This window comes from Triplophysa dalaica, chromosome 12 (genome assembly GCF_015846415.1).
Source record: "Triplophysa dalaica isolate WHDGS20190420 chromosome 12, ASM1584641v1, whole genome shotgun sequence".
In the NCBI taxonomy this organism is placed as follows: domain Eukaryota; kingdom Metazoa; phylum Chordata; class Actinopteri; order Cypriniformes; family Nemacheilidae; genus Triplophysa; species Triplophysa dalaica.
Genome location: NC_079553.1, coordinates 23,380,025 through 23,400,248, shown reverse-complemented (window position 1 = coordinate 23,400,248; position 20,224 = coordinate 23,380,025). Strand labels below are relative to the sequence as shown.

The 20,224-nt window shown below is 40.4% G+C and overlaps 1 protein-coding gene across 1 annotated transcript; it reads right to left on the bottom strand.

The window, feature by feature from the left end:
* Positions 1–701: 701 nt before the first annotated feature.
* zbtb7b (zinc finger and BTB domain containing 7B) lies at positions 702–17,893 on the bottom strand. Its single transcript, XM_056763293.1, has 4 exons — positions 17,406–17,893; positions 13,984–14,040; positions 3,050–4,014; positions 702–2,896 (listed from the first exon to the last, which is right to left on the bottom strand). Exons 3-4 carry the CDS (start codon positions 4,006–4,008, stop codon positions 2,371–2,373), a joined length of 1,485 nt encoding a protein of 494 aa, XP_056619271.1. The 5' UTR covers positions 4,009–4,014; positions 13,984–14,040; positions 17,406–17,893; the 3' UTR covers positions 702–2,370.
* Positions 17,894–20,224: the final 2,331 nt, after the last annotated feature.

The following is a 20,224-nucleotide window of genomic DNA, read 5'->3' as shown; positions in this document are numbered from 1 at the left end:
TTTTTTATATTTTAGAGACATTTTACCAATATTTAAATAATAATTGCAATTTACATTTGATTGTGAGACTTACCAGCTGTTCCTTAAATATCACTTATTTCTAAATAGTTCATATCCAATATGTGCATCCCCTGTACATTCTTAACAATTAAAATAAAACGCAATATGACATCTAAACCTGCTTCTTTTCGTTTTTACTTTTCTTTTCGTTTGTCAAAAGTACACAGGCGGTGCTCCAAGACTACGCTTAACTTATAAGTACATACAGCCAGCTGTGTATAGTTATGAAACTCTGACTGACCTCAGTCAAAATGATTAGTCTTAAAGATTCATCAGAGCAACGATTACCCATCATGAGAGACGTGAGAACCTCGTTGAGTATGTGCTGGACAAATGCGACCTCAGGAGGACGGACACGAAATCCGGGCCAGGACGTGTATGGTCACCCTATTCAACACATTTATACAATTCATAGGAACACTGTAAAAAAATCAGTAAAAAAACGAATAAAGAACTGGCAGGAAATGACCATACAATTTTCCTTTATTTTTCGGACATTTCCGTTAAAGCTAAAATGTAATTTAATGAAGTGCAAAATGTAAAATACGGGCAAAACAATTGTAAAAATATTCCTCCATATTATTTCAGTATATTTTGCTCTAATTGTACAGATTTGTTTTACAGTATAAGAAAACATGATGTGTTTGTGCATAAATCTTTGTTTATTTGCTCTGTATTTGTACAACATTTTATAACAGAAAGATTTCACTCTATGAACAGAAAAATATCCCTGAATAAGAGGGGTTTTACCAGCGGTCCCTTCACCTATAAACCAGCACCGATCCTCACAAGAATACAACACAGCCAAACCAAAATAATCATTTGATTTTCATATAAATCCCATCATTTACTAAACTTATTTTTTTTAAATGACAGATGCAAGTAAACGAAACTTTACTTTATAACAAAGTTATATTTCTGATATTGGTCAACACAATTATATATACAATAAATTAATATTTCACCAAACATTTGCATAACCTCTTAGTGCATGGCTCAAGATTTCCTGAGAATAGTTGCAAAATATCAAATAAAATGAAATCAAGGCAGCGTCACCTTATTACATCATACATTTCAGAAGCATTTAATATTCATGGTCAAGCTGTTTTTTGTCATTTTTTTTTTAAATTAAGGATTTACAATCATAGTTTGCTCATACATAAAGAATATAAGAATATATTTCCAAACACAAAGATCCCGTTTTAGTGCAAATAAACCACTTTGGGTCATTTCTCCTACGTTCAACATTACTGTAACACACAACGCCGACTCCATTACCCAGAATGCATGAGACATGAGCACTTCAGCACACCATGAATATATTCATCACAATTAGGCAACTGAAGGCGACTACTCTTCCATCATTTTCAGACATCATCTTATATCTGTAACATATCAGATATGTGTATTTGCTTCATCAAGGCAAGATCTCACTCGGGTCAGTGAAGGCCATTTAATTTAGACCTTTTGTGTGCAAAACTTCGCAAAGAGAAAAGACTGCAGAAAAATCCCAGAAATCTTTGCGGTTCTCTACAGCACCTGAGCGTTCACATGTGCGTGTACACATGTAGAATAATGTGATGCGAGACAAACAGCAGATATAAACACAGCACTGATCAGAGATCAGACATCACACCACATCTACCGGAGGACGTTATTGGGAAAAAAAGCCAAACTGATCCCAGACGTTTGTTGTACACCGGTGCTCAATGCAAAATAACTGAAACGCCACTATAAATAACAAACAAACCAACAAATAAATAAATAAAGCTGTATACAAAAGAGTTCCTTGCCCGTCATATACAATAGAAAGGAAACATTTCATTCTTCAAAGCTATTTAACCCCCAGTAAAACATAGAAACCTAAAAACAACAAGCGTTTTCCTTTAAGATCAGCAAAAGCCCTTTTAAACTGAGGCCTGGTCCAGTTTCAGAGAAAGAGACTGTGTAAAGGCTACATATATCTGAACAATGAAGACGTGTGTCATGTTCATACAGACATACTTCAGACTTAAGAAACAAAAACTCTTCTCTTTTGGAATGACAGTACATGAACGAGTCCATTCTTCCCCCTGAGCTCTATCTTCTTCTTCACTGGATTCATACATTCATCATCACATCATCCTTATCCACCTGCTTTCTATTTCACGTTTGTTCAGTCACTCTTGTAGGTTTCATTTTTCCATAGCGTGAACCCCAAGCACATTTTAACAGATCTACACTCACAAACTGAAGAAAACAACACAACATACAGAAGACATTACAACAGTTACAGACCCTGTTTCACCCATTACACACAGATCAGCGCTTTCACTCGCTCTCCACCTTGAAAACCTTCTCTTCTTCCTCTTCATCTTCCTCCCATGCTTTTTGTGGAACTGATGGGTGCGCAGATGAGTCCCCCCTGCCTTGACTCATCATTTCTCCGCCCGTCGGCCGCCACAGCATCTCAGGGAGGGGCCCCCCGGCACCCAGCAGCTGCATCGGCACGCTGCGGCTTTCCTGGGCGTACAGGTGTCGGGCGGCCGCAAGCGCGCTCATGCTTTCGGGGTGAAGGCTGAACGGATCGGGGGGCGGCGAGGAGGCGGGGTTGTTGCCGTGGCGTGGGCGACGGGTGCGCAGCTCCAGGCAGCTGTGGCCCTTTCTGTGACGCTGCAGATGGTCCTCGCGGGCGAACGCCTTGTGGCACAGTGGGCACTCGAAAGGCCGATCGCCGCTGTGTAGCGACAGATGGTTCTTCAGGTCGTAGGAGTGCAGGAAGCGAGCGGGGCAGCTGGGGCAGGAGTACGGCCTCTCGCCCGTGTGTTTCCTCATGTGGATCTTCAGCTTGTCGTTCCTGAAGCCAACGAGAAACAGCAAAAATAAATTACTTTAAATCACAATAGGACACGCTAAGAAAGTTCTGGGAAGTGATGCTTGTGTTAGGTTTTGTCAGGTTTGTAACAGTACATCACTTGTCATTACAAAGAAAAACACAAAGTACACATACCGTGTGAAACGGACGCTGCAGGTGGGGCACTGAAAGGGTTTCTCTCCCGTGTGCGTTCTCATGTGACGTGGCAGCTTTCCTGCTCCGTGGATGATCTTCTGACAGACGGGACACTGCTGCGGTGTCTGAGACTTCCTCTTCCTTCCCCCACCCAGCGTGACTCCACCCCTTCCTCCCTCCCCGTGCGGTTGGTTGTTGTGGGGCGTGACCCGTCCTTTCAGGCCCGACTCGTCCTCGTCTGACGGGATGTCTTCGGGTCGGTGAGGAATCAGAGTGGACTCCTGCAGCCAGTGAGAACTTCCATTTATCAGCCTGCTCCGGTGCGTTGCTCCGTCTTGCCCGGCGGCAGCCGGCGGGTGTCCTTCTCGCCCCTGTGTGGGAAGCACCCCGTTCTCGGGCGTGTCCTCGGACGCGGGTGCCATTTCGTGATGGGAATTGTGCCATGCCGGTCTTACGGGGGACGAGGCTCTGACCACAGAGCATCGGTCCTGTTTGCGGCGGGACGTCGTCTGTTCTGCCTCCTCCACTGGGTCCGTCAGATCGTCACCCGACTCGCCGAGGATGTCCCGGCAGGCATCTGCCACGCACTGAATGCCCAGGAGCTGCGCCCCCTTCAGGACCTCTCGCATGCCCGAGCTGCGGATGGTCAGCGTGGCGGTGTAGGCGAACTCTAGCAGGGCGGCCAGTGCGTCGGGTGACACGCAGTCCAACTGGCACACGCTACAGTTGTCGCCCACCCCCTCGCCTCCGTCCTCACCCTCCTCTGCCCCGAATAGACGGCGGAAGTACAGACTGACGCCGGCCATGACGGAGCGGTGCGTGGGGTGTCGGGTGCCACGTGAGGTCAGCGTGAGGTCGCAGAGCAGCCCCGACCGCCGCTGAGCGTTGAGTCGGGACAGGAGCTCATTGCTGTGCTCAGGGAAGGGAATCCCAATAAGACCGTCCTCTCCTGGAGACATCGCCACCTGCACACACGGAGGACACGTCAGAAAAAACTCTAGTGCCAAGTTCATGTTGAATGATTTGAAAATATAATGAAATTAAACAGAGAATCAGGCTTCAAGAAAGCCCTGCAGCATTCAGACACAATGTCTCTAACTATGGATTAAAGAATCCCAAACACAAACAAACACTCAATCCAGCCGGAAAGATCAATGGATCACACACACACTCACACTATAAGCGTTGCTGTACGTTCACACCGCCACCATTGAGAGCGTCAAAGTGGCCGGAAGTATGGCGTTTATTTTGACCCAAAAGTCGTGCGCAAGGAATCCGCACGCGCAGGTGCGATGCAAACGCGCGTAATGATATACACGCGTGAAAAAGCTGCTCCGTTAGGGCATATTTATACACCGCGAGCGCGCAGAAGAGTATCCGCGAGCGGAAAAGAATACATGTAGCCACGCGAGTATGGGCTGGGATGAGTGCTCTCGCAAATCTTTCCGGCAGAGAGCAGCGGCGTGTCTTGTCTGTTGAGGACGTCGAGGAGAGTTGAAATCAGGTCAACTTTATGTTAATAAGTTATGACGTAGTTCGGCGGCAACCAAACAAGACTTATAGGTCCACTGCTTGAGAGGATTCCAGAAAACGTCAGAATCTTTCTACAGCGCTGTTGGCAGGGCAACAGAGCGATTTTTGACACTCTTGAGAGCGGCGGTGTGAACGTGCACTAACCCTGGAGCTTTCAGCATATATTTACTTTAGTGTTTGCACAAATGAGGATGCACTCAAATGGAGGTTGTGCTCAGATTTGTTGTACAGTGATTAAACCCCTCACACAAATCTTTCTGCAATTTTTTTTAAAATCTATTTACATCAATGTAACGTGTTGGAACATTTGGTCATAATCACATACAGTCTGTCACATCATGTTTCACTATACGGGCTGTTCACATGACCAAATACTTCTGGATGTACACGTGTGTGTGCTCGTGCAGGGGGATGTGTGCACCTGTGTGTGTCTGCCGGAGTGTGTACTGTGGGTGTGCTGAGCTAACAAATTTTAACAATTTTTAATTTTTTTGGACACTAACAAAATTTACATCTATTTACCAGCTGACACCTTAAGTCTGTAATACAATTAATACAATCAACTGATGGAGGAGCACACAGCTGGAACAAAGAAAGAGAGAAAAAGAGAGAGAGACAGAGCGCGAGACAGAGAGAGAGAGCGAGAGACAGCGAGCGAGAGACAGCGAGAGAGACAGAGAGACAGAGAGCGAGAGACAGCGAAAGAACAGAGAGCGAGAGAGACAGAGAGAGAGAGAGAGAGAGAGAGAGAGAGAGAGAGAGAGAGAGAGAGAGAGAGAGAGACTAAAGAGAGAATATAAAGTGTCAGAATACCTCACAAGCGTATCAGACCCTAAACTAAGAAAAGTGTTGAGCATGTACAGACTCAGTATCACCAGCTCACTGTAGAGACGGGCAGACACAGACACACATGGACACCGAGAGAAGAGCGACTGTGTCCACACTGCACACACAATCAAGTGGAAACAGAGCTGCACTTTCTCCTCTCCTGTCCCAACTACACACACATCAGAGAAACATTCTTCCCCCAGTTTACAAACTTACACAAAGACTTTGACCAGTTTCAACAAAAGGACAAGATCTCATACATACTGGGAGAAAAGTCAAGAAGCTCAAACCTGCTGCAAGATATGTCAAGTCCTGCCACGACCAAAGAACAACCAGCACAACACAACACAACACTGACAGGACAACACACACAAACTGACACTGTCACCCTCATTGAGAACTTTAATTAAAACTGTTTTTCTGTTTATATTGAGATGTATATATATATAGATTTTTACTTATAGACTTTTAATTTTATTCTATCTTATTTTTGATCTTAATCTGTATTTCTGCATGTTTATATTTAATCTTGTGCTTTGGCAATGTACATTTTCTTTATCATTCCAATAAAGCTCCTTTGAATCTTGAATCTTGAGAGAGAGAGAGAGAGACAGAGTGAGAAAGAGAGAGAGAGAGAGAGAGAGAGAGAGAGGAAGAGAGAGACAGAGAGAGAGACAGAGAGAGACAGAGAGAGAGACAGAGAGAGACAGAGAGAGAGAGAGAGGGAGAGAGAGACAGAGAGAGACAGAGAGAGAGAGAGAGAGAGAGAGAGAGAGAGAGAGACAGAGTGAGAGAGTGTGAGAGAGAGAGTGTGAGAGAGAGAGAGAGAGAGAGAGAGGGAGAGAGAGAGAGGGGGAGAGAGAGAGAGAGAGAGAGAGAGAGAGAGAGAGAGAGAGAGAGAGAGAGAGAATGCTGTCAGGCGGAAACCTTGGATATCTATCTTGCTATAAGGCACTCTTTAAATCTGCCGGTGGGTTTTATAAATATTTATAGAGTTAATATGTTTTTTATGATGTTCTAATGTTTTTATTGGTTTAGTTAATCACAACTGCAGTTTGATTGATTTGACTTTGAATGCACAGTAAGGTTATCTGTTTTTACAAATGAACTTTTCACTAAATAAAAGTATTTAAAAGGGTTTGTGACTAATCCTCACACCTTCACACACATCTCTGCACGTTCATAATTCACATTATATTTACAATGCTAAAGTTGAATGTATTTGAGAAGTATAAGAGTGACCGGATCCGGCATTGTTTTGTCCTTGATTCAAAGTCAATCCTGTCTTAAATATCCTGTGTGTCACTTCATCCGTTATAAAACACAGATATGATAACATTTATAAGCTGATGTGATGCACATTCTGTTTCAGATGTAGCCATTTTAATAAAAGACAAAATTCATCAAAGAATCCATTCATCAAAGACACCACAGTATGAATTTTGACAACACAGTGTATGATTATTTAAACAATACAGCGTCTCTTCCGGTTCCTGGAGAGTGAAGGTTCTCGGCCGACATTGACAATATAACGCTCATGTTGAGTCTCTAAGATAAAACATCTCAAACACAATGACGTATCTGAAGACTTCAACTTGAATATGATGATTTCTGTCTTTTAAAGCTTCAAAAATGACCCTCGATAAAACAAGAGAATTGGTTAACAAACACAAAGATTTAAATCCAAAAGGCCAGAACACACACACACACACACGTTGAGTCATTTAACAGACACTTTTATCCAAAGCACTTTACAAATGACGCAAACAAAGAAGCAATTTGAGCAACAAAACTGCAACAGTGCATAAGTGTTCTGAAGCTGATCTCAGTTAACCTGACACAGATCATGAAGCGATACACACACACACACACACACACACACAGGTTTGTTTGGTATCATTGTGCGGACTTGTCATGGATCTAATGGGATTTTCTGATTTTCTAAACCTCACACACAACTTTCAGCATTTGACATTTTCAAATCCACATCATTGCGTTTGATTTATCATCTATTCTCATCTAAGGTTTACTATCCTTTGGTCTCCACAATGAAGGCTGCGTGTGTACACAAGCACACACACACACTCACACCTGAGCCCGGAACTTTCCACCAACAACCCAATGATCTCTTCATTTCCCTTAACAACTTGCGACTCTCTGCAGCCCATAATACTGCCCGCTGCCTAACAACACATGCTAAACCTGATCCAAACACACACGCACACACGAGGCAGAAGATTTCCCTGGAACAGGTGTGGCGTCTGCAGGCTTCTGGTAGCGTTTCACATGCGAGACGGAGCAGATCAGTCACTAATGAAGTCAATTTCACATCAAACACACACACATTTAAAGACAAGACAAAGACTTTCTCACAAGAACAAAGGTTCATGAAGCAGATCACAGGTCTGACGTCAGTCTGGACACGTGTGAGTGGATCCGGCGTGGCGCGTTACGTACCGTTCTACCCCTCATGGGTGCGGTGGGCAGCAGTCGTACAGACGTCTGTGTCATAGCATCCGTGTGTTTCTGACTTCTCTGTAAAAGTTCTCCTGTGGGGATCTCAACCTTTTCTTCCTCTCGTTCTTCTCTCTCGTTTGTCTTCCTGTCTTCTCATAAAGGTGTTTAACACCCCTCCCCCCTTCGCCCACACGCCCCTCGCTCCCAGCGCATCACCATCATCATCTCGTTTCGAAACGGTCGCAAGTTTCCGAAAAACAAAATCCCTCGGCCTGCGCTCGGATCGACAGATGCAGCAAACAGGAAGAAGCTTCGCTCGTCTGATTCCGGCCCTGTCGTCTCACTACTATTTTCCATCAAATTAATCCATTTCACCGATCAAGTCTCACTTTGAGATTGAAACTCGGTCAAAACATTAACGCTTGTCTTCTGAATGTGCTTCACTAAAATCAAAGGCATCCAACGCACGCAGACTAGCGGCACGCACACACACAGATCACACGCATCTATAAATCACAAAATAATCTACATATATGGACTCTAAATCACTTTAACATTCAAAGAAGATTCTGTGAAGCCCACAGCAGATTCTCCATCCAAACTCTTGAGGGTTTAGTTTTGAACTGCTATGATTGTGTGAAACGTGAAGATGAGGACAGAAACACAAAAGACAGCAGGTATGAAGTTGATCTTCTTATCACAGGAACTCAACACGTGAACACCTCCACATGGGTGCGGTAAACACGCTTTCACATCCATTTGAATGTTCTCTGAAGAATCACACGCTTTATCTCTGTCAGTGTTCCAACAATCCCAGACATCCTCATCTGAATCTATTCACATCTATAGATCTGCTGCTGTCGTGAATCAGATTCGGTGTTTAGAAAGTCTCAGTGGGATTCAACATGTCATTCTGGAGATAAGTCAGCTGAAGAAGGATTTAGAAACATCTAAACTGTGCTATATCACACACACACACAATACAGCGTGATCAAGCTCAAACATGACTTTTGTGTGGATAACTACGGTTAAAAGAGGACGCCGCGATGGAAACATCTTTAGCAAAAGTGTCTAGAATCACATTTCTACTGAAAGTGGTATTGAACGTCACAGATCATATCTATATGTTGTTTTATATAAAGGTATTACAGAGAGATGTCTGCTATTGTCATGAGGAAATATCACACGAGAACCCAGAAACTTTATCCAATACTTAGAAAGAGAGCGGACGCATTTAAAACAGTCAGATCTGTTGATGTGAGAGCATCTGACAAACTTTCCTCACACAGCGGCTAATAAAAACACATGTTTAAAACATAACCGTGTGTTTAAAAATAAAGACATTCAAAAATATATAAACCCATGTTTAAAAAAAATATATATATATATACACGTGTGTTTAAAACATGTTTGAAACATAAATGTTTGTTTAAAAAAAATTATAAACATAAATATAAACATGTGTTTAAAAATATAAATATAAACGTTTATGCTTAAATACATAAACATAAAGGTGTGTTAAAAAACTAAATGAAACATGTGTTTTTTAGTAGTTTTTTGTTTCTTTGATGAAGATCCTGAGATTGATGTTGAGTTCTCATGTGTGACCGATACACGCATTAATATATTTTTTTTATATTTGTCTATAAAACTAATTTGCGTTCTCTAGACTAAAAATGTTTAAAAGATGGTAAGAAACAAAACATTTAGTCCAGTCTGTCTTAACTGCTGCTACAGTTTTTCATCTGAATCCAAAGCACATTCGGTCGAATACATTCTGCCAAATATCTGCATTTCTGCCCAAATCCCTTTTGACATGACTGACAATAATTCACTAAAACATGTGGTAGGAAACATTCATGTGACGTTTGTTGTTTTCTTTTAGACAGCTGGAGCTTAAATCAGCAGTGAATCGGTTATTCAAGAAAACACAAACATCTACAGTCATAACAATCCTCACACGTCAGTTTAATGACAAACTACACACAGTAGAGATCTCTGAAGCTTCTCCATGTTTAACGGATTTGAATGGCTATACAAGTGTGTTTTCATTAGAAGAGTCATCTGAAAACTAAACGCTGAGCACAGGGATGTCAGGAAACATTAGATTTGAGTTTGAGACTGAACGGAGTTCAAATCATCGACATGTTCTTGACGCTCTTTCAGTCTGTGTCACAGCGGACTCTCACAACCCACTGCTGCATGAAAACTCAACTGCTGTTCTTCCCCTCTCACAATACGGCAATATTACACACACACACACACACTTCTCTGTCCCGTGTGTGTTTGTGTGAGAGCGTTTTCCATCAGAACACACAGACATGACATCAGCAGATAATGCACAACTGAAGGGGAAAATCTGATATTAAAGCAGAATACACACACACACACACATCTATACTTGAATTATCTGAAAAATGAACTTAAACCTATAAGTTTTTGAACAATTACATGGCACAATAAATAAATGAATGTCTTCTTGTAAAGCTTTATTAATCAATAACAGTTCAACCACACACAATAACACAAACCCTCATCACCAAACTGGACTCAACTCTGTGTATTGTGTCTAAGAACATTTGTGTGACCCACAAAAAAACTGTGGAACACAAAAGGCTTTTGGTTCACATAATGACATGAAAATGCCTGTAAATAAATCTAGATCTTTTCTTTGCGTTCTTTGCACACACAAGTATTTTTTGGTATTTGGCACTGGTTTGTACGGTGTCTCTGGATTGTCAAAACGCTTGCTACGGATCTTTTTATGACGGAATTGTCATATGATGTCGTATTTATTTTTTGACGTGTGGAAATTTCGGAATGTGCAATGGCTTTTATTCGCATTACAAGTTATTTAATGACGTAATGATAGATTCATATATTGTTTACGTAACAGTCATGTCTGGAATTGATATAATAACCGCAGAAAAATACTAAGGGACCATTCCAAGCGTTCAATTAATTTGAACAAAAAAAGTCCTCAAACAGCAATGTGAAAGACTCATGAAACCCGTCATAAAAATACCGGTTATCATATAAAAAATCTTCAAAATAAAAACAAACTTTTCTAAATAAGTGTAGAATTCTGAACTTGTTTTCTTTGCAGCATTTAAGATTTGAAAAAATTAATAAAAAACCTATTTTCTGTTATTTTCACCTGTTTCTCCGTACTAATAGAAATAATATTTTGATTTGAACTTTGGGAGAAATATTGTATATATCAATAATTATTTATATCATGATTATTATCATTAAAGGTATATTGTGACGCCTGTAATATGTTCATATTTGTATATATTTAGATTTATTTTTGTGTGCTTCACATTTGTGTTAGCATGTTGTGATGATATGGGTTCTGTTAAGCGATGAAACGCATTTGAAACTTTATCCGGTGTGTTTGTGTGTTTGATGAAGAACTCAAACTGCAGCAAATGAACTCTACAAAAACCCCACAGAGGAATGAATCTGTGGTCTGAGATTTAAGGAGAACTCCCACAAACTAAAAAAAGAAGACAGGTGTCTTTGATCCGTCTAAATACAGACGAGTTCTTCGAAAACACAAGAAACTCTGTGAATGTGTGCAAGTGTGTGTCGCTCCAGAGACACTGAGGGGAAACAACTGGAAGATCTTATCTAACAACTCACATTAAAATGAGCATGAAATCAGGGTTACGGGTTGAGTGACGAGGGGGTGTGATGTGTCATACAGGCCAAACCAGAGGAAGAGACACATTGAGATGAAAGAGAGAGAGAGAGAGAAAGAGAGAGATAGAGAGAGGGAGGGAGAGAGAGAGAGAGAGGGAGAGAGGGGGTGTAAAACAGAAGCAGAAATGGGGTGAGAGTGGGAGAAAGATAACGGCACAGGAAGTGTGTGTGTGTGTGTGTGTGTGTGTGTCTAATCAGCAGAATAATAGGTATAACCTCTAGAAGTTTGTACATAAAGAGTGAACACAACATCACACACATTCATAGAGTTTTTGGAAGTACATTTTAAAAATAATTTCATTTCTGAATTTCATCTATTTGTTTGGTTTAAAAGCATATCTTCTGTTGCACAAACACAACCAGTCAACAGTTTAAAGTCACTTTCTTCTGCAGGTATTAAGGTGTATACTTAAATGTGTGAAATAACAGCTAAAGAATGGACATAACATGGACAAAAATATAACTAGGCCAATTCTTGTGATTTTATTACAAAACTAAATATTTAGTTAATAAAAGTGTTATTGAATTGGATATCAGTCTGAACAGACGTTCATTTATTCATTCCCAAAGATATATTTCTACATTGTAAATATGGAATAACATATCATTTAAGAAACGAGTGAGTGACCTTAAACTTTTTAAGGGCGGTGTTTTCAGATGTTTGGAGAGGTTTTGTTTTTGATGAAATATTTGTATTTTCTAGTCCATATTGACTGTAGCATTAGGTCTAAAACACACGTTGAGCTCACACTGTAGAAAAACAGAAGACGTCTTTAAAACGCCATTTTACAGTGTGAGGTGGATGTCTGTTAATGTCACAAGGGGTTTGGAGAATGATGCAAATATGATGTTTCCTTGAAGCCGGTGTCTTCTGATGGGTTTCTAAGAGAACAGATAGAGATGTTCTTCTGAGTGCGCGGAGCGTGTGTGTGTTTCTCAAAATACAGCCTGGAAAATCTGTACCGAGGACGTCCTGAACGTCACTGCAAACATTCATCACAAATAACGCTTCAACTCTTCTCTGGTTTCTTAATAACAAATCAGGCCTATGAATGTATGTCTATTGATTTAATTTGGGCACACATGACACATGTACATATGCGTATATATAGTGTTTACAAAATTTAACATGCTCTCCTGCTTGTGAGTGGCTTTGGATAAAAGCGTCTGTCAAATGAATTAATGTAAATGTCCTTCATCACTCATTGAACTCTTTCAGTCTTATACAGTATGTGTGTTTATTCCACAGTGTAAATACAACGTCTGCATGTCTCTCTCATACTTCACTGTACACACGGTTTGGGTTTTATCAGTTGAGTGAGACTGAAGAATCAACACATGCCAACAGGTTATGTTCACTCAAATAAATGTGTGTGATATGCTTGACACAATCATGAGAATGAATCAGACTGTTGACTGTATGCGTGTGTGTGTGTTGCGTGTGTTGTCTTGTGTTGTATTGGTGTCTGGTCAGCAGTTTCACGTCGACCATCAAGTTTCTGTATGGGAAGTCAGAGGAGGCGTGTGAGGTTGTGTATTTCACTCCAGTAAAGAGCATCTCACTGTCGATTCATGCATGTGTGTGTGTGTGTGTGTGTGTGTGAGAGAGAGAGAGAGAGAGAGAGAGAGAGAGAGATGATGTTGCAAAACCAACTGATCCTCATCTATTTCCGGTTTCTCCTTCCTCTCTCTCTCTCTCTCTCTCTCTCTCTCTCTCTCTCTCTGTGTGTGATAAAAAAAGCTTCTTTTAAATTATATTACTAATTATTAATAGTAACTTTGAATAAATTATTATCTTTCTCTCTCTCTCTCTCTCTCTCTCTCTCTCAGTGATAAAAAAACTTTGATCAAATTATATTACTTCAATATATATATATTTGTAACATAAGTAAATACTTCTCTCTCTCTTTCTCTCTTTCCCCTTTTCTCTGTTGGTGTAACCCCCACACCTGTCTCTCTCTCTCTCTCCTCTTGTGACTGCATGAAAGTGAAAATCGTAACTGTGATATGGGGAAATTCTGACATGGGTCCACATGCATTTACAGGAACAGTGTGTGTGTGTGTGTTTGTGTGGGTGTGTGTTTCATCTGAGGGTCTTTTTGAGGAAGAGGGAAATCCATACACAAGCACTCACAGTTCTGTCATAAGACCTAACCTCTCTCACGCACACACGCACACACAAGCACACACACGCACACACACGCACACACACGCACGCACATACACACACACACACAGAGGAGTATACCACAAAATGTGTTTTCAGAAAACGGCAAAACATCGGACACTATAAATGACTGCATTGCTCCCGTATCACTAAGCATAGTCACTTTTGGTGGCAGCGGTGGGATTTGAACCCACGCCTCCGAAGAGACTGGAGCCTAAATCCAATGTTAATTAAAGTGTCTTACCTCCAGTCCATAAACATACAGTTGGCCACTTCTCACGTCTGTGTCTCTCAGTCAGTCCTGAAGGTAAAAACAGAGAGAAAGGTCTTTGATAGTGACACATGATTTTCTCGTCAATCATCAGATTCATCAGCATCATGTCGAGACAGACGCCTTCATGGAGAGTGAAATATGAAACAGAGATGTGACATATAAACACTGAATCTCACATAAACACGCATGGCGGCATGTATTTTACCGGGAGAAACAAACGCTGCTTTCATTCACAGTCCATTGATCTTAAAACACGCATGCATGATGTGTCTTCATTTGACGCTCCAGAATGTAAAGGTCAAATAAATATTCTGAATACACAATGAACCATTAAACTAGATATTTGCTCTTTACCCACAAAAACTTCTGAGATTATCTACACACCCACATCATGTGGATCCCCCGCTTTCTCAAACCCTCCCTGAAAACCTCTCAAGTCCGTTTTCAACTCAAAACTGAACACTTTTTCTTTCCTTTTACTAGACCACGGCGTTGTGGGGGACTGAAGATGCAAAGTTTTGAAAACAGGTCTCAAACTGCAAGTTTTTGAATACGACAGCGGGTTTGTCTCCGTGTACACTCTGAATGCGGCGTTTTCAAAGACGATGAGGTAATACACATGCGTATACACAAACTATTTACACACATACATACATGTCGACTGTTGGTGCGTTCCAAATGGGTATATCACCCACCGAAGGGAGTGAAACTAATCATGGCCGCCATATTGAAGTGTTATTCCATACCGAAGGGCCCATGACTGGCTTTCGGAATGAAGGATTTCAAAGGGTACAAATGATAGACACTAGTTTGCACCCCAATGATTCTTTGTGCAGATTTTTGGGTAGCGACAATGATGCAGAAGGGCACTTCAAGAAACAGTTGTTTGGTCCCCTACACCCTTCAACCCTTTAAAGCTCTCACTCCGGAGGGTAAACCCTTTGAAGGGCTTAGCGCACAGGGATGAGCACTCCAAATGGAACGCAGGGAAAGTTTATCATTTAAACTTAAACAGCAAAATGGCAAAAAGCATTAGACAAGATTATCAATGCAAAGCATTATAAAAGATTCTATTACAGAGGCTTTTCACAAAATTCACACTGTTACAAATAGTACAGACAGTGGAAAAAACTTAAAATATAAAATATATTCGTTAAGAAAATCAACATTGGCAGCAATAAATCTGATCATATTTTTAGCTTTTTTAGGAATCGGACCACTGTATTTACAGTCCCGTTTAGTAAGTGTGTGGGAGAATCATATATTTTCATATTATATGGATAGTTGATGAATAAATCAGACATGTGTCCTGTTGTGTGACAGTAAAATTCAGAAAAAAACCTGTAAATATTTCTTTGATTTATATTATTATTATTTATATTATCATATAAAACAGCCTAAGATAAATATGTCTTAATTATTAGTATATTTCCACATTTTTGCCCATAGGACAAATTTGCATATTAGTCTGTCAACAACTTGTGTATATAAGCTTAAATTTAAAACCCTATCTAAGATCTTCCAATTTTAACTATTTCAAGAAACAAAAAATATCATATCATTCAAAGACTCCTGATTTACTAAAACAATATATAATTAACTTATGTGACATCGAGTCAATGAACATGATAGATATCAGATATCAAATTAAACCAGACACATCATTCCAGTTTACATGGAAAAGGACAAAAAAAGAGGAACTGATAATAAAAACAAAAAAATATATAACATACGTATAAATGCAATAATACCATAAATAAAGATCAAATGTATATGCATTAGTGTTAATAACTAAAGATTGTATTCAGGCCATTTTAATATTATAAAGATATTAACAAATAATGAAACTCTTAACTTAATGTCAACAGTGTATTTTACTGAGCAAATCAAATGAACTCAAACTCAAGTGTAGAAAAAATATCAAACAAGATATCAGACTCAAGCGGGAGGTCCGGTTCTCCTTCAAAACATTCACATAAATACTGTCTGTACACACGCTAACTGAGCTGGGAGATTAAACAGAGGGGACACATGTGGTTGTAAATAAAATGATCAACAATTGACTTCTTAAATATCAACAGGTTTGTATGAAGGTTAGATGTGTCCTCCTCTCTCTCCCTGTGTGTGTGTGTGTGTGTGTGTGTGTATTTTATATGTTAGTGGGGACCTCAACCTGAATGCACACCAACCCAAATTAAGGTCCCCATGGGCACAAAAGCTTATAAATTGTACACAACAGTTATTTATTAAAAATATAAAAGGTTCTCCAGGATCTTTAAGGTTTAGGGGATAGAATGTACAGTTTGTACAGTATACAAACAGAGATAATAAAACATACATGTGTGCGTGGTAAGGGTGAACCCAACATTGTGTGCACAAATGTCCCGTAACATGTGTGGAGAGATGTCCAATCCATTTAAGGACATCAAGTTATAAGCCAAACTGAATGATGCTGCATGTTTTCTGTGAGGGTTTGGATAAGGAAATAATATACAGTTTGTAAGTCATTCATGAAAATCATAAAGACGAAAACACAACATGGGCGTGTGTGCTTTATATGCTTTCCTGTAGCTCAGTGGTAAGAGCAAGGCTGTGGGTTCGATCCCGGGTAATTTCACAAACCTATGTATGCAAGTCGCTTTGGATAAAAGCTTCTGCCAAATGCGTAAATGTAGTTTCAGAGTTTCATCTACAACGACTAAATAACTGGAATAATGAAGTTTCTATGACGACGGTCGTGAGGGGGGGGGGCACAGTTACAGCAGGTGAGATATTAATGAAACCATAAGAATGTTTCTTTACGTAAACTGTAACGCATACGCCGTTGAGGAAAGTGTCTTAAAGAGCTTCGGAGTTTAACGGGTAATGTAATGCTCGTGACGTTCAGCGGATCCGGATCGACGGGTTCATCCGGTCCATCCACACGAAAGTCTGTGAGAAATCCGCCTCACGAGTCACAACTGCAGCTAAACACGAAAACAACCCAAAACTATAATCAGAACCGAACTCGCACCTGAGCTCAGATCAGTATCTCTCTCGCGGGTTTTGGGTGTCACGCGCTATTTATAGCGTTGCCTCACCTGTGAGACGCGCGCAGGTAAAACCCCCAGTACGGCGAAATAAACACTGAACAAATGAAGTAAAACGACAGATAATCGTTAAGAGAACGACAGAGTTTGACAGTAACGAGAGGAAATTATCTTAGACACGTCACACGGGAGTTACCGAGTGCCCGTGACGTATTAGTCCTCTCGTGACCCCGGTCGGGGGGATGTGGATCAATAAAGCAAATGAAGATCAAACATGGAAAGAAAGAAACTTAAACAACAATTAATGAAGCGCTGTATATCTTATGTCATATGTTTCAACCGTACGGAGCAAAGGAGCTTTACCTGAGCCGGTGTCACCTGAGTTTCCCCGCCGCGTAGTGTCCCACCTGACCGCCGGCTCTTCTTCTACTTCCTGAAAGTGACGCGCGTCGACCTCGCGCGCACCGCAACGGCTCCGCGGTTTGGTCTCCGGTAGCGCCTGATCTTCGTCCGGTGTCGGTGTGTGCTGTCAGTGGTTCGATCCGCTCTTGTGCCGGTTCTGACCCGCTCCTGACGAACGCCTGCCGCTCCTCCTTAAACCCGCAACCAGGAAGCGGCTTGTCCTACTTCCAGTGGCCGCGGGTGATTGGCTCTGTGGGCGGCGGAGGGCGCAGGGGTGGGGGGATGGGGGGGTCGGACGCGGCGCGATAGGGCTGAACGGGCATCAGTCGCTGCGCGGCGGCAGGTGTGTGTGTTGATCCGGCTGGGCATGACCGGACCGCTGCTGGTCATTCACACATCACTCGAGTCAGTCATATTTCACGCGTCTCTTCCTTTTTCACGCGTTTCCACTTCTGCTTCTGAAAATGACTCAAGTGACAAACTCTGAATTTGCATGTCAAATTGTGTCAGTGGATGAGAGAGAGATCTGATCTGAGATCAGTCGTGTCACTCAGTGTCTCTGTGAAGTGGCGCTACAATTTTAAAATATATTCATGTTAAAAGTGTTTGTGACTGAGGAACGCACACACACACACACACAATGTCTCCAATGTGGCATGTACGCAAATAAGTGATCAAACATACTAATGATAGTTTTTGCGATTAAATTTTTCTGAATACAGATTAAATACTGAATACTATTTAATACCAAGTCATATTAAAAGGCTAAATACATGATGTTTTACACATTTTAAAGCAATCGTTTAAAGGGACAGGACACCCTAATATTTTGAGAAATGTCTCCGTGGTTTTGTGATCATATAATGGAAGTAAATGGAGTTCAGTGTTGTTTGATTATCAACCTTCCTCAAAATATCTTCTTTTCTGTTCTAAAGAAGAAATACAAGTCGTATAACATCACATGAGGGGATAGAGTGAATGATGATAGAATTCTCATTTTAAACAAGATTTGAAATATATATTTGTCACAGCACTGATATGAGCAGGGGGACTTCATTAAACAACATAAACAAACGCAAACAAAACTGAACAATAAACACAAACAGGTCTTTGACTTTGCTCACAAATGCATCATTCATTGTAACAGTTCAATCCTATGCAAAGCATTCTGGGAACAAAAAATAACCAACATGCAGTTTCAGTTAATTCACAACACAACTGAGTAAACAAATTATACATATGTGATTGAACTTAGCACAAATTGTTACGTTGTTTTTCGAACTTGTGTTTGAAATTGACAAAGCAACAAAATATTCTTTGCGCACACAATTACACTTAATGACATAACTGCACACAACACACACATTAAGAAAAGAATAAAGTCTGAAAACGGATCACGACAGCAGTGGTGAGACAAGAGAAACACAGCAGTGTGTGTGTGTGTGTGTGTGTGTGGGGGGGGGGGGTGTCAGGATGAGGTTAGTGTTGAACACACACACACACAGAGTATATTCGCTGACTTCCTGTTTGAAGTGGTTTAGCAAGTTAAGGCGGGGGGGGGGGGTTACTCTATACATACTGTACTGTATACTCATATATACGTACATACATAAATAACATAAATAGAACGTTTCTAGAATGTTGTTCTATGGACGTTTTTTCTTAACATTAAAGGAACCTTACTCCTCACGTTTTATAAGTTGAAAACATTATAAAAACGTTCCATAAACATTATTTTAAGAATGTTTTTAACCTTTAAATACCTTCAAAACAACGTTAGTGAACGTTGTGGGAACGTTCCCTGTTAGCAAGGTATTGACAGCATCCATACTCAGAACACATGTCAGGTTTGTGTTATCTCTTCCAGAACACACACACGTTTCAATGTGTGACTTTTTCTTTAGTTTAAATGCTATAAATTCTCACGATATTTTAAATCTTTCTTTATGTATTTGTAGTTGTTATATTGCTGGAATGTCACACACGGACTCACTATATGACTCTTCAGTTTGAGTCTCCATCTAGTGTTGATTATTGTAATGAATCCTGTAGGACGTTACCTGAACAATCATTGAGATTTTTTATGTTTTGTAATAGTTGTTGATCAAACTGTTGTCTGAAGGTTAATGGTGTAAATCCTTCACAATTTAGCTTTTCTGCATCTTCTGCATTATTGACCCTTTTTCATCAGTGACTGAATGATGAGATTCATCTTTTATGCCAAGGAAAATTGAGAGACTCATAAACAACTGTTACAAAATATATTCCATGATACTCTAGAAGTCAACACTACATTCAAAAGTCGAGTGAATGTAAAACTTTAGCTAGGGTGACCAATTTCAATTGTTATTATTTTGTTGAAATAATTAAAAAAATATATGAAATGTTTCCGGAAGGACAAATAAAGTTTGACACAAATTATAATTTTCAGAGATTTACACCCACCTCACTTTAAATATATTGTGTTGACTTCTTGAGCGTCAGGGAATGTTTGTATCTTTTGTAATAGTTGTGTATAAGTCTCTCAATTTTCCTCAGTGTGAAAAGATGAATCTCAACATTATAAAGTCATTAGTGGACAGAGATCAAATATGTAGAAGACACTGAAAAACAAAGATTGTGGAGGATCTGGAGGATTGACCACTGGACAATTGATTAGCTCAGATCAAACAAGAAACTATTCAACAGCTATTTCAAAAGCTGTCATTAATAATTAATTAACATCATACTGTATTAAGAATCAGGTGTAGTTAAACTTTTAAACTGGCTTACTTTTATGA

What these genes read in the sequence shown, in the direction of transcription:
- zbtb7b (XM_056763293.1), bottom strand. Translation starts at nt 4,008, where the DNA reads ATGTCTCCAGGAGAGGACGGTCTTATTGGGATTCCCTTCCCTGAGCAC. An exon ending in TGCAGCGTCCGTTTCACACG is followed by an intron (nt 2,897 to 3,049) that starts GTATGTGTACTT and finishes CGTTGGCTTCAG; the next exon opens with GAACGACAAGCTGAAGATCC.